The sequence below is a fragment of the Microcaecilia unicolor genome, chromosome 4 (assembly GCF_901765095.1).
Source record: "Microcaecilia unicolor chromosome 4, aMicUni1.1, whole genome shotgun sequence".
Lineage (NCBI taxonomy): Eukaryota > Metazoa > Chordata > Amphibia > Gymnophiona > Siphonopidae > Microcaecilia > Microcaecilia unicolor.
The window spans coordinates 270,903,057-270,918,975 of NC_044034.1; the positions used below are offsets into that span (position 1 = coordinate 270,903,057).

At 40.8% G+C, this 15,919-nt stretch overlaps 1 protein-coding gene across 5 annotated transcripts in view; it reads left to right on the top strand.

The window, feature by feature from the left end:
- CARS2 (cysteinyl-tRNA synthetase 2, mitochondrial) overlaps positions 1-15,919 on the top strand; it is a 263,903-nt gene that overhangs the window by 221,549 nt on the left and 26,435 nt on the right. For all 5 annotated transcript variants that reach the window (XM_030201547.1, XM_030201546.1, XM_030201544.1 and 2 more), the window contains 2 exons: positions 3,491-3,557; positions 5,709-5,847. In XM_030201547.1, coding sequence (XP_030057407.1) covers positions 3,491-3,557; positions 5,709-5,847 — 206 coding nt within the window. The remainder of the gene's footprint in view (positions 1-3,490; positions 3,558-5,708; positions 5,848-15,919) is intronic.

The window sequence follows — 15,919 nt, forward strand, 5'->3', positions numbered from 1 at the left end:
CCTTGATTACGGGAATCTGGTATATCTTGGCCTTTCTAAAGATAGTTGCAATTTGTTCAACATGCTGTGGCCAAGATCTTGATGGGACTGAAGTGGGAAAGAGCTGCTCCTTTCTGATTAGCCTGCATTGACTTTCAGTTCATGTTTGAGTTCAGTTTAAACTGTTAACGGTTTTTAGAATCGTTAGAGGTATTGTCCCTGCATTTATTTCTCAGTTTGTCACTTGTTATATGCACTCAAGATTTATTCATTCACAATTTGGTTTAGTGCTACTGCTAAAGAATTTCAGTTATGTTATCTTTTGGTTATTTATAGGATTTTTAAAATTTTGTTTTGTTATTTTGATATTTAGTATAATAGATTAAATTATGGTTTATTTTGTTTGAATTAGTACTTTACTTAGCTGGTAGGTTTCCTCATGCTGTATTGCACGTAGAATCCTTCTGGATATAAGCAGGTAATTAGTACCAAATTAAACATATTATTCTGAAAAAAATGCATAATGAAATGAATAGCATAATGTCTCTTTAAAGCCATGTTGCAAACATTTTTGATTATTACGTGCAGATCTGGTCAGTCCACCTCAAAAACAGATAAAGCAGAAATAGAAATAGTACAGAGAAGGCTGATAAGTGATAAAGATTGTAGAACAGCTCCTTTATGAAGAAAGGCTTGACAGGATTCCTCAGGTTAGAAAAAAGACTGGGAAGGCATACAATAGAAGTTTATACAATTACGAGTGGTATTGAACAATTAAAATGACCTTTCATATTCTTTTAAACTTCTTTCTTGTATTTTAGCCTAATGGGTGCCACTTCTTGTCCTAGGTAAACCACTAGGTTTGTTGGACCATTGATCTGACCTGCTGTGATATTATATTCTTATGTATATAAGGCTGAAATTTTTCACAAACTAATATGGAGTTCATGGGCACATTGGCAGTGCTTATTAGATCCCTCATGCTGTTTGGGCAGTGACAACACTAGTTATACTCTGAGATATACCTTTGTAGATGATATTTACAAGGTTGAGTTTAAACCGTTCAGTCGCAAAAGATCTTCATGATATTCCTTGTTGCTATATGAGGTTTGACTTATAAGGTTATCTTCTGTTCCATGTTTGGAGTTTCATTTAAAAAAGACAAAACAAAAGTGCCTCAGACAAAACATTTTTAGGGACGTTTGCTAATTTTCACTAAGAAGTTAATGTGGGATTTAGTACGTTAGTACAGGCCCTCATTAATGGCTACTGAATGCTAAAAATAGCATGATAGTATGGAGCAGGAACTGGGCAGGTTATGGGCAGAGATAAAGCGTGGACAGTACTTGTAGTTAGCACATAGTAAGTTACACTGTCAACTGCTGCAAGGCTACTGCTAGGGGATTAGAACTGCCATTTTGAACCTTGGAGACAATGGGGCAGGATCGCTTCTGACTTGGCATTGTACCACCAGAGAAACCTCCTGCAAGTGACCGGGGAAGGGGTTAAAATCAGGTGCCTCTTCGTGGGGATGGGAGCGATTTCATGCTACTTGGGAGGGATCAGGGAGGGGGGGAGATGATGATTGAGGAATGAGAAGTGGAAGGTCATAACTTGGGATGGGGATCATTTAATGCATGGGGCCATGGTAAATGCATCAGCAGGTAGCACAGATACACTTACTGCACCCTCTGCTGCTGCATTTACTGTGCTGTAAGTGTCTACCATATGTGGTAACTATAAGACAGATGAAGGCCATGTCCCCAAGAGTAACTACTCAGACTGTTAACTTATTTCATGTTAATTTTCACAGCTAACATGCAGTAAATGCAAAAACTTGCAGGTTGTGTTGAGAAGAGATATGAGGAGAGGGTTGTTGGTGAAATAAAAAAATATATACTGATACTATCTCTTCTTTCTCCTGCCGGGCGCCTTCTGCTTCAGCTTCCTCAGCTAGGAGGACTTTTGGCAAGCCAAGGAGGAGTTCCTATTACTATCCTAGGTGTAGGTACAACCCTTCGTCTTGCCAGCCTACTCGGGCTCAACCTCAGTGCTCTCATTCATGTCAACAGTGTGCGCCTAAGGCCCCTGCTGCTCCCCAGGCAAAGCAAGGGACGAGCTTTTGACTGGCTCCAGCAGAGCATAGCCACAGTAAAAGTGTCAGTCCTGGACGACTTGCCAATTGGGGGGAGGCTAAAGCTTTTCCGTGAAAGGTGACCCCTTATAACCTCTGACCGGTGAGTTCTTCAAATAGTCCATCTTGGATACACACTCAATTGGTATCAAAGACCTCAAAATTGCCCACCGAGAACTGATTCCTTCACCTCTCAGCATAGGCAGATACTTGCAAAGGAACTCTCTGCCCTTCTGAAGGCCCATACAGTTGAACTTGTTCCACCAGCAGAGGAAGGGCAGAGATTCTGTTCCAGGTACTTCTTTGTGCAAAAGAAAATGGGGGGGGGGGGGGGGGGGGGGAGGTTGTGTCCCATCCTAGACCTAAGGGCCCTGAACAAATTCCTAGTCTGAGAAAAGTTGAGGATGGTTTCCGTGGGCATCCTTCTCCCGATTATTCAGGAAAATGATTGGCTATGCTCTCTGGATTTAAAGGATGCATATACTCACATCCCATTACTTCCAGCCCACTGGAAATATCTTCAATTTCAGCTAGGAACACATCACTTTCACTACCGCATGTTTCCTTTTGGCCTCACATCAGCTCCCAGGGTCTTCACCAAATGTCTAGTGGTAGTTGCAGCATTGCTGTGTAGACTGGGTTCCCATATCTCAACGATTGGCTGGTGAAGAGCACCTCGGAGGGCGGTGCTCAGGACAGCAGGCTTTATATTCTGACAGTCCCTCCCATCTCCCCTTGGAGTTGTCTCCTTTGTTATTTTTATTTTATTTTTTTGCTATAGTATTAAATTGAGGAAGACCGTGTTGTCATGGCAGGCGGGAAGGCACTCGCACATGTACAGTGGAGTGTGTCTCGCGCTCCACAGAGCTCTCATTTAACTTTGGTAAATTCCAGACTGGATGACACAGATCAGCGTCACACACTTGTGAGACTAAAGCCTGCTGTCCTCAGAGAACACCTGCTTACAGGTAAGTACCTTCGCTTTATACCATGTAACAACAACACAGTATTGAGATGTATGATTTGTTACAGCCTAGTGGGTTATACATTTGTCACGTTTCTATGGAAGCTTTCTGGTGTTAATTTTTCATACATACAATTTGCGCACATTTATAGCCTCTCTACAAAGTTGAAGTATAATTAAATCTGCCAATGAAAATTTAAAGGAACAGTCTGTTCAGATTTGTGCCATCTCCTTTACATGTGAGTTTGTCATGTATTAAAGCACAGCATTCAGAAAAGTCAGATGTTGATAAACAAGTCTTCCATTTATAGTTTTCAAAATATTGCAAAAACTGCTAAGAATTAAAGAGCTATTGTCATTTCAGTAATGGTTCATCAACAGACTGTAACGTGTACAACCATTTTTCTTATTAGGATTTTTTAAAGACTTTTTCACCTGATCAATTTAGAATGTTCTGTCTCATCAGCAAGTACAGATCAGGTAAGAGACTGCCTAGTAGTACTGTGAGACTACTGCTAGAGGTTGCCAGTGCCATTTTGAATCCAGCAAGGAAAGGAGCAATTGGGAATTCCACCAAGTAGGCTCGGAAGGGGGGAGGGGAGAGGAGAGGCCTATGATGGTGGGAGGGGCTTTGGTATGGAGCACTATGTTGTGGCTTAGTAGCCCAGTGCTCTCAGCTAGAAAAAACGTCAGCTTTTAGCTGGCATGATCTTTCCAGGAATAACAGCTTGCAGAATGTGCCCCAAGTTGCATTATTTGATTTACTTAGCAGTGAGGTGTTTTATATACATTTGCATGTTTTACATCTCATTACTATGCCTCCTGTAGTAGTTAAATAATGTGTATTGCGGTAATATAATGCACATTATGGCTGTAACACACCTTAACAACTACCCCTTTTGTACAGGTGTATAAGAAACATTTACATAGTAACATAGTAGATGACGGCAGAAAAAGACCTGCACGGTCCATCTAGTCTGCCCAACAAGAAAAAAAGCATGATCATATTTTGGTCTTGATTAAAGATGAGAGATACAGTTCTTCATAAGAACACGCCTCTGCAGTCCAGTGAGATCAATACGTTCCAGAGATCATTGACCTTCTCTGTGAATTCCCCTTTGATTTTGATTATCTTTTATGCACAACTAAATGTAGTGCCACCAAAACAATAGATCATTTAAAAACAAAGGTTTGAGCCAAAAACCATCAACTAAAGTATCAGTTATGTTTAGCTGCTTCTACTCAACATTTATAATGACTTTATTTTAAATTACAGCTAATTAATGTTAATATATGGCCTAGCTTTAAGGCTACCACTGGAATAGTGATGGCCAAAGCTATGCAGCCTAAAAACAACTGAAAAAGTACTGACTAGGCCAAACAACAAGTAAATGATTTAATATTTGAGAATCTGCAAAAAGCAGGTCTGAATAATGACTTCTGACACAAATTGGTACAATTTTTAAATCAAATATAGCACCTGTAATGAAAGATCAGATGAATAAAATGGAGCTTATTAGTTTTGGTATACAATGATACAGAGGTAATACAGAGTTCATGAGAAAGGTATGAAAGTATTGCAGCCGGAAGATGTGAAACTGTTATCTCAACGCTTCCCAAAACATGTTGATAATTAGCAGTAGCTGAGAACGGAAGGAGTTGGGTACATCAGATAGCAGATCGCATGGGAAAGTATGATCTCAGAAAGTGAGAAAGATTAGGAGCAAGGTATCTCACCATTCACTTCTATGGAGAGGATAGAGTATAAAAGAGGGGAGATTTTGGCTCAGTTTGAGAGTCTTCTCCAAAGCTTCTGTCAGACGGCGAAGCCCTGTGCGGCTGAAACCAGAATCTGATGTCTGTATTTGTATCAACTTGAAGACTTGTGTTTGGGTAAGAAATAAATGTACCTATCTATTACACTATCTAAACCTATCTCTGTCTCTATTTTTATTGATTCTATCTTCTCTTTACCTAACATTTAGCCTAAGGTAGATCACATACAAGTGACACTCAGTTTTGGACAGAAAGCAGTAGTTATGGGAATTAGTTTTCAATTACGGCTCCTAATGCCACCCCAGAACAGACCCCCTTATGATTGGGTGACAATGGAGGTTAGAGAAACTATACAGAACCTGATATATGAACTAAGTACCTTTAGTCCCCCGTGTGACGGAGTCAGAAAGAGGTCTATAAGAAGCGGTAAATAAAAACATTAACCAGTAGTTAAATATGGTGTTTTACAAGGGTCCTGGAATGGTGAATTGCAAAGTATAGTCAGTAGTTAGCTTTAAAAAAAATAGGCCAGAATGGAATATATTGTCAACTTTCTCAAGCGAGTGATAAAACTTTGGCATCCAGTGTGGGAAGAAGAAAGGTGGGACTGATTTGTTACATGGGCCAATAATTGGATGCCAGGTAAAGAGAGGAGGGTTGAGGGGAAATCCCAGAGGAATTTGGAGGGGAGGAATCAGATCTGTTGAGGATATGGAAGTACTGTATGGGTGTGGATGTGACTGTTAATTGACTTTCTGAGTTCTAACTTATTTTTTAAAAAGTCTCTCAGTCAATCTTTGGTAGTATTTTGTAACCTAACATTTCTTGGATTTATTGTTGTTTTATTCTTCTTAGCTGTGGAATACAGTGATAGCAGTATGAATGAAGCACAAAACCTCCTTAAGATTATCTTCTCTTTTATTAATACTGCAAATGCCTATGTAAAAGGTCAGCTGATATGCCCTGCCATCGATGAGCAAATGTTGTGGGAGAGGTAAGTTTGAGTGCTATGTATGCAGCATCTAAACCTTAGGAAAAATATGTACCTACAACTTATGTTTTATTTAGAATATTTAAACCAGATCATTGCATTTTTTGCTGGATTATTACTAGATTATAATGCTTGCAATCTGAACCAAGGATCCATATGGCAGTGGTTCCCAAAAATGGTCCTGGAGGCACCCCATCCAGTCAGGTTTTTATGATATCCACAATGAATATGAACGAGCCTGGAGAAAAAACAAAAACAATCAAAATCTAAATGCTTGGAAAGAATCACATAGAAAATACAAATATGAAATCAAAAAATCCAAACGGAACTACTATAATGAACAACTAGGTTCCGACTACAAAGACATGAAAAAGTTATACAAGCTACTGGATAAATTACTAGACACAAAACCAGTGTCCTCAACAAAATGCAGATGATCTTGCTAACTACTTTAAAGGCAAAATCGTTGATCTATGCAAAAATATGTCACAGGACTACACCAACCTTGATACCTTCCTTAATGAGCTAGACCCATGCTCAGAAGAATACCCAGGCAACCGAACTTGGATAAATTTCACCCAGATCACACAAGAATCAATAGGACTAGCAACCAATATGATCTCTACAGCCTACTGTCAATTGGACACCTGCCCCAATTATCTAATGAACCCTCCCCCCCCCTGCTCTATTCATCACTGAACTTACCTCCCACCTCAACTTCTTGTTCCACCATGGCATTTTCCCCAAAGACAAAGGTAATATATTACTCATATACCATTACCAAAAGACACCAAAAAGAAAACTAACGATATCACCAACTACCGACCTGTAGCATCCATCCCACGTACAACCAAAGTGATGGAAAGCATTGTAGCTAAACAATTTACTGGATACATCGACAATTTCTCAATCCTTCATGAATCACAGTCGGGCTTCAGATCTCTCCACAGTACAGAAACCGTCCTGGTAACTCTCCTAGCCAAGTTCAAAAAGGAAATCGCAGTACGTAAAAACATACTCCTCTTGCAATTCGACTTGTCAAGCGCATTCGATATGGTTGATCACTATATACTATTAAGAATACTCGACAAGATAGGCATAGGAGGGAATATACTCAAATGGATCAAGGGTTTCCTAACCACGAGCTCTTATCAAGTAAAAGCAAACTCAAACATATCACCATCTTGGAGTACCGATTGCGGAGTACCCCAGGGTTCACCTCTCTCACCCATATTATTTAATCTGATGATGATCCCCCTTGCTCATGCCCTATACAAGCATAATCTTAATCCCTTTCTGTATGTGGATAATGTCACCATTTACATACCATTCAACTCTAATCCAACAAAAATCACTGTTCCAATAAAGACTAGTTTAAGCTTAATGGATGACTGGGCATCGGCATTCAAACTCAGACTCAACAAGGAAAAAACTCACTGCCTTATTATCTCTTCTCACCACAAAACAAACCTCCCTTCATCCATAAAAACCTCGGAACATACTCTCCCAATATCGGACAAACTGAAGATCCTTGGAATTACTACAGACACCAACCTAACCCTGGAGAGCCAAGCCTCGGCCGCCATGAAGAAAATGTTCCATACAATGTGGAAACTCAAACGGATCAAACAATTCTTCCCAAGGGAAACTTTCCGTAACATAATTCAAACAATGGTACTATCACATATTGACTACTGTAACGCCGTATATGTGGGATGCAAAGAACAGATCTTAAGTAAACTCCAGACCACACAGAATATGGCAGCTAGACTCATTTTCGGAAAGACAAGATTCGAAAGTGCTAAACCCCTATGCGAAATACTGCACTGGCTACCAGTCAAGGAATGAATAGCCTTCAAAATTTGCACTCGGGTCCACAAGATAATCCATGGTCTGGCCCAACCTACATGACCGAACTTATCGACTTACCAACTAGAAACATCATCGAATCATCAAGAACGTTTCTAAATCTGCATTACAAGGACTAAAATACAAATCAACATATGCATCCAGCTTTTTCTACATTTGCACCCGGCTCTGGAACGCTTTACCTAGAAACATTAGAACTGTGAACACCCATCTAAAATTTTGAAAAGACCTCAAGACTCACCTCTTCTGGAAAGCCTACCCAGCAGACCTGAACTAATTCATGAACAATGCATCACATCTTTCGATCTAAGAAATGAACAATACCCCTTCCAAATAATCCTATTACTTCAAACTGTACGAATTTTACCACTCCAGTTACAATTAAATGTACTTCTACCCTTATCTTACACTGTATTGCTCACTAGAAGCTGTAGTCTCATCCCTGGAGACTTATCAGCCTCATTGGGATTACTTCTCTCTATATGCTACTATATATTCATCCCAGAGTTATATTCTCTTTTCCTGAACCTTATCAGCTTCCTTGCACCTACTTTTACTCTATTTTCCACTCTGTATATATTCCCGGAGTTGGTACTCTTCTCTCCGGAACCTGTAAGCCACATTGAGTCTACTGCTATGCGGGAAAATGTGGGATACAAATGTAATAAATATTCATGAGAGAGATTTGCAATCACTGCCCCTTGGTATACAAATCTCTCTCATGAATATTCATTATGGATATCCTAAAAACCTGACTGGCTGGGTGCCTCCAGGACCAAGTTTGGGAACCACTGCCATATGGTCTTGAAAGTTTATGTACATATGACATCATCATTAGATAATACTTATGTTGGTTGCAATTTATCATGAAAAAAGTCAAAATTTTGCTTTATGAAAACATGCACATAAGTGACAATCTGTTATCACAGATGAGTCCTAGAAAATGTGTAGGTAAAACCTCAAACAAAACCTTGTTTTAATAAGGACAGTCAAACCAGAAGGTTCAAACAAACACAAAACAAATCAGAAGGTTCACTAGGAAAAAGAATAATAACAAAGATTTGTAAAGGATTTGGAAGTAAAGATAGGAAAGATTTTGGAATAATTTTACTTTGTAGTACTTTAAAATAGAAACCCTATCAAATCACTGAAATCTCATTCAGTGGTCGACTTTCCTTATTAAAGGAGAACTCTGTACTCAGAATTCAAAGTGGTCGACTGTCCAGCCAGGTGAAAATGACTGGCTGAGTGAAGTTTGGCTTAAGGGAACTGTAAAATATCATACACTGTGAAGGCTCTCTGCACTACCTTGCTTTCTAACTAAACTAGCAGAAACAAAGTACTGATATTTGAAAGCCCTCCACCATATGGATAATAAGGATCTTTTTTTTTTAAATCACATATTGCAGTGTAATAAACAAGAGCTTCCCAAACCTTTCCTGGGGACTTCACAGCTAGTCAGGTTTTCCGGATATGCATGAGGAGTATTTGTATACAATGGAGACACAGTATATTTACCAAATTCATATTCGTTGGCAATATCCTGAAAACCTGACTGGTGATAAGTCACCAGGTCAATTTTGGGAAGCCCTGGAAAGTGAAATTGCTTACCTGTAATGGGGGTTCTCTGTAGACAATAGGGAAATGGAGCCATATTTGAGCGATGTTGTCATTGTTGCCTAGATCCTGACTTTCGCTATCCAGTTATGCTCACGAGAGCTTTGTAAAGGAATGGAAATATATAGATTCTATGCTCTTATAATAAATAAACATGTTTGTTTAAAAAAAAAGTGCTGAGTTCAGTGTCTGACGACTTCTTGTCTCAGTCCATACTATAGCTTAGATGCTGATACGCTTGAGAGCTGACAGGTGGGAATGTGACTCCATTCTTCTGTTGTCCATGGAGAACCCAATTACAGATTGGCAATTTCACTTTCTCCTTAGAGAAGACAGGGAATGAATCTACATTTGGGTGACTCCAAAGCTGAAGGTCCCGCTATATTTTGATTGAATCAGGCAAAATGATTTTATAGTACAGTTTGTCCAAAAATACTGCCCTTTAGGGAAACGGACTCCAAACTATAATGTCTTTCAAAAGTACAGATGAATATCCTTGTAGCTGCTTTGAAAATATCTATAATGGAGGCAGGCTTGACATTGATATTGGCTACTGGCATGGATTTAGCACGTAGATAGTGAATTGGGATACAATGTGAAGGCGTTTTCCTACTTCTGAATAATAGAATTCAGTGCTCAGTGCCCTCAGCTATCCATCTAGACAAGCTCTGTTTGGTTACTGGTGTGCCATGAACAGTGAAGAGGGCTGCAGATGGAGCAACAAGGCGGAGCCAAAAATAGAGGAGGGGAAGCAGATTTGATTGAAGGACCTGACACGACCCGTGTTTCGGCAAGTGCCTGCGTCAGGGGTCTATATATAAAAAGACAAATTTATTTAAAAAATAGTTAAATAAATATCCACATCAAACAATGTAACATATGAATTTAAAAACAGAAATTAATAAAACAATGTGACTTCAAATGTAGCAAGACACAGGTACCAAAACTGCACTTGACAATAGCAATATAGAAAAGTCCAATGAACTTTGAAAACAGAATTAAAACACTAGCACGTTATACATCATTCATAATTATCAGACTTACTAAAAAACATCTTCCTACCATGTTGGCTGTAGAGGCAAGGTGCCTGAATTCTCTAATCTAGGAATGAGAGAGAGCACCTGCGATGTTGTTGTGTTTCCCTGGGACATAGCAGCTTTAAAGATTATGTTTGTCCTGGCAGACAGTCTGTTTAAAACATCTACTACTGCCATATTGTTAGTTCTGAAAACTGTGTATTTGTCAGCTAGGTTCGGTGCCCATAGGCTTAACACTACTAGGATCAGGAAGAGCTCTAAAAATATCTTGCATCACACCTGCATCATGCCAGCTCACGGGTCATTGCTCAGAGCACCAAGACCCTCTGAAGTAGATGCCGAAACCGATTCCGCTAGAGGCATCAGTGAACAACTGTAATTCTGTGTTGCTCGCGGGGATGCAGATGGTCCACCTGTTAAGAGTCTAGAAAGGTGTCCCAGACCCACAAATCCTCTCTCAATGATTGTATAATTCTAATGAAATTATGACTGTTCTTAACACCCACTATCGATGAAACCAGACGCTGGGAAAAACGTTTGGCACATGAGAAAAAATTCATTCTGAAAAAGGCCAGTAGGCCCAAGAGTGTTTGGAATTGCCTAAGGGTAGCTTTCTTCACCTGGTGAATCTCTTCTTTCAGTTTCTTAATTTGTCCTGTGGCAGTCTGGAAAGTTGTTTTGCAGCATTGAACTCCATTCCCAGAAAGGTTAGAAAGAGAACTGGCCTACAGTTTTTTCGGCGGCTAGCAGTATACCGATGGCCATTCTTTGGAATCTACCCAAAGCTGCAGCACAGTCCTTGATTCCTTTTCCAATGAAAGGAAGTTGTTTAGGGTAACGAATGATGCATGGAAAAATCTATCACTTGCCACTCAGTGAATAGACGTGCTGAATTGTTCAAAATATCTGTAGGAAATAAAGCACCCCATGGGCAGGCACTTGTCGTATTAAAAAAATTCTCCCATGTGGAAGCCAAGTAAGCGGAGTGACTCGGGGTGAACTGGCAGAAGTCTGAAAGCGGACTGTATATCTGATTTTGCCAATTGCGCCCGAGGCTTCTGCTGCTTTATTAACAACTAGCTGTCCCCGCTGGCGTTGCTCAGCGATAGGTTAGTACTTTGTAATTGAGAAAAGCAAGGTTTATTTGTGTGTAATAACATTATATAAGTATGCTGAGGGAAGAGTTCCTTGGAGGTGTGTTACTCTGGGGTGTGTGAGAGTGGGTGAGTGTCAGTGGGAGTATGGAACTGAGGTGAGTATGAGTGAGGATGTACTATTCTGAGGTGTGTGATTAGGGTTGTTTTGCTGAGGGGTGTGTGAGAACAGGTGATTGTGAGTGGGGTGTTTTGCTGAGTTCTGTATTAGAATGGGTGAGTTTGAGTGGTGGTGGGGGGGGGGGGGTTGAGAATGTCTGAGTGTGACTGGGGTGTTTTGCTAAGGGGTGTGTGAGAAAGGGTGACACTGACATTGAGTTTAATACTCCCTTAAATCAGAAATGTGGAGATTGGATCCCTGCCTAGCACTAACTTTTCTTTTCCAATCAATTTGTTTAGGTTGATTTTCTTGATTAGTTCCTTTCAGTCTAGCAAATGCCTGCCATTTGACTTTCACCGTTTTCCTGTCAAAACACAGCCTTCTTTTCAAGGGCATATTGAAATTTAGTTTCCTGCCCTTTTCGAGGAACATTCCCCTGGCGGTGTAGTGAATTCATATACACACACACACTTCCCAGCCTGACCCCAATACTTTTTCCCTACCCTGTTCCCAGTAATCTCTGAACCACCCTTGTACTGAAATTGTTAGGGAAATGGGTATTAGAGAATGAGAGAGGGACAACTGCACAGTTCTTGTCCGTTTTTTTCTCCCCACCAGTCTCTGAGCCCTCACCCTGTCCCTAGCAGTCTCTTTCAAGGTTTCCCAACCGCTCAGTTTGTTGCTTAGTAGTCTGTCTCTTCTCATGGTTTGTCGCTTAGCAACAGCAAGAAAGAACTTTCCGATCTGCAACCTATTCATTTAATGGATGGAGGTATTTCTCCCCTCCCCTGAGAGCCCCCGTGAACCAAATCGCTTCAAACTACACAATAACCTCGGCAACGGCCGGTAGAGTTTGCATGCCGGGTTTGGTGGCCATAGGTCTTCGGGAGCTGGAGGAGTTTGGACATGGACAAACAAATACATGCGTCTGCTTTATATATATAGATTGATTGATGGATGCATAATGTACTGTACATAGCTGAGCGTCAATGCGATGATCCTAGGGGGTATGATTGTGTATTAAATGAAATTTTGCTGGGCTCCTTCTTTGGTACAGTGTCCAGGGGGAAGACCTCCAAATTTGATATGGGACTGGTAGGGAACAGGCTGGCTACCCTACCCACCCTTGTCTACCTTTTGCTTTGCGATATCCCAGTGTGTATGTATAGGAAATATCCCCAAATATCTCCCGAGTATATTGGACCAGTGTATGGGATCAGGAAGCCTGTTTAAAAAAAATACAATCTAATGCTATCAACTTATGCTTGCTCTGGGTATTGAGCCAGTCATGGCAACATCACATGTAAATTAATCGGTGTTGGTGCTAGGGGACTCAAGCTGACGGTATGGGTGCATGAGGTGCAAGTGCTGTGGCTGGATGCATTTTTCTTTGGCAGATCTGCATTGTGAAGCTGGTGAGGATCTCCGCAGAGGGAGCAGGCGTGGCAAAACCAGCATTGTTGCAAAATATACCAAAAACAAAGATGGCTGCTGGTATCAACAGAATATATGTGGACGTGAGTAGGGCTGGGACATGCGCCACTCTCCTGCCTGCCATAAACTGAGATAGCTGTTGAGATCAAATCAACAGGCATCACTCTCACGGCACAAGGCGGCACAAGCGGTGCATGCGTAAAGCGACCTGTGCAATGGATGCAGGAGGGCCAGTTACCCGGGAACCGAGAACGCATGAGGCCACCACCATTCAGATGCATGGAATCCAGAGCACTCTACATCGGAAGAGACAGTGACACATAAATTGATGATCCTGGGAGCCAGAGCACCCTGTGCCAACCCGCACACGCGGGCCAAGAAGCAAGCCAAAAAAAACAGGACGGATGAGCCCGTGCCCCTCTCAGAAGCATATACAGTCACACTGTGGGAAAATCCACTGCTCATTTCTGGGATAAGAAGCATAAAATGTATTGAGCTTTTTTGGGCTCTTGCCAGGTATTTGTGACCTGGATTGGCCACTGTTGGAAACAGGATGCTGGGCTTGATGGACCTTTGGTCTGTCCCAGTGTGGCAATACTTATGTACCTATGTACAGTTAATTAATGCACCAGCAGCGACTACACTCTCACTCCCACCCACAGCCCAGATCCTAGGAATCACGAGGAGCTGGAGCACTTGATGCCTCGCCAGATTGGGGCACCAACTGATAGTCTGCAGGGGGGCACCAGAGACCCTTGGCACGGCCCTGATTATGCTGATGCTATTTTGCTTACATCTCTTTCCCCTGATCTTGTCCAGATGCAATCCTGTGAGGATGCAGTAGCATTATGGCTGAGTGAAAATGGTCTTGTTCTTGATCACTCAGCTTACTGGTGGACTATCTGCCCCCAAACCATTTTAAATTCCTGTGTTTACCTAGATTAGCGTCTCTTGAGTTTCAGATTTCATTAGTGGGTAAGAAATGCTTATTTTTCCTCTGACTATTTAGGGCAGTACTTTAAGTTACTCAGCTCAGACCTCCCAAATGACTTCTTTTTATTGAAGTTTTCAAATATGTCGCAAAAACATAGGAACATGCAAGAAAAGGAATAAAAAGAAAAATATACCAAAACAATACATTGTATCTAGCCCACATCATGGGGAGTTTTCAAGAGAACTAAGATAGGAAAATAATATAAAAGTTAAGTGAGACTGCAAAGAACAATTATTTTCTTTTCCATTACTAAAACTCTATTAACATACCAACTTTAAAGAAAATTATAAGTATATCAATTAGACTGTACAACTGATTTATCAGCAAGAAAACATTCTAAGTGAGAAGGATTTAAAAACACATATGAATTTATTCCATACATAACTAATTTACAGGGAAATTTAAGAAAGAAGGTTGCCCTAACTGCCAAAGCTTTATTCTTCAGCTGCAGGAAGGCCTTTCATCTCGTCTGAATTATTTAGCAACATTAGGAAACATCATTATTGCCTGCTTACAAAAGGGAACATTTTTCTTGGGAAAATACACCTTTAAAACAGACAATGTCTTCTCTTCAGTTTGAAAGTCAACTAGCAAAGTAGCTCTTTTTGTTATAATGTTCTGAGAATATTCAAGAAACTATGATACATCTAAACTATCTGGAGAACTAATTGCAACCATCATTCTGTCTTGCTTCATCTCCTTTGAACCTCGAGGAAAATAATACAAATTAACCAAATTCAATGTATCTACTGGGAATTGCAATATTTCCCTCAGGTACATTTTAAATAGTTCTAAGGGAGCAAGATAATGAGTAACAGGAAAGTTTAATAATCTTACATTTTTAGCCCAATTATTTTCAATAGTCTCCATCTGTAAATGTGTTGCTACTAATTGGGTTTCTGCCAGGTACTTGTGACCTGGATTGCCCACTGTTGGAAGCAGGGATACTGGCTTAGATGAACCATTGGTCTAACCCAGTGTGGCTATTCTTATGTTCTTATGGCTAAACTCTCCTTAGTTGCAGAAGTAGCAAATGATTACAAGGTGGTGATTTGAGTCTGTTTCTCCATCTGTTGTTCCAACTTATTAGTTCTGCTTTCATGATCCTCCAACTTAGTAACCACTTTCTCGGTGAAATTTGAGAGTTGATTAAAGTTACCCTGCAGAGCCTTTTCCATCCTGGTAATTGCAAACCATTTAAGGGAAATATCATCAATAGAGGTGGAAGAGGCTGCAGGTATAGAAGAGTCTGGTAACAATATTTTTACTGGAGTCGGTAAAGGAACAGAGCCTTCAATATGTACAGAAGAATTGAGGGACTCCCATAGTTTGCAATACAGGTGGGGCAAGGGCCGAACCTTCCTTCGGGGGACCTAAAGACTCCCTAACAGTAGCAGGTTGAGGGGCTGGGGTTCAAACACCCGATGACAATGAGGCTTCTAGAAAGCACACTATACTCTCACAGTTTTATATGTACAGAAGACACGAAGGACACCCATAGTTTGCAATACAGGTGGGGCAAGGGTTGAACCTTCCTTCAGGGGACCTAAAGACTCCCTAACAGTAGCAGGTTGAGGGGATGGGGTTCAAACACCCGATGACAATGAGGGTTCTGGAGAGGACACTATACTCTCAGAATTTTATATGTACAGAAGAAACTAGGGACTCCCATAGTTTGCAATACAGGTGGGGCAAGGGCCAAACCTTCCTTCGGGGGCCCTAAAGACTCCCTAACAGTATCAGTTTGAGGGGGTGGGGTTCAAACACCCAATGACAACGAGGCTTCTGGAGAGGACACTATAATCTGACATTTTTTGAAGCAGGGGGTGTCCCAATATGTTGTATATGTTGCTCCATTGGACCTTGCATT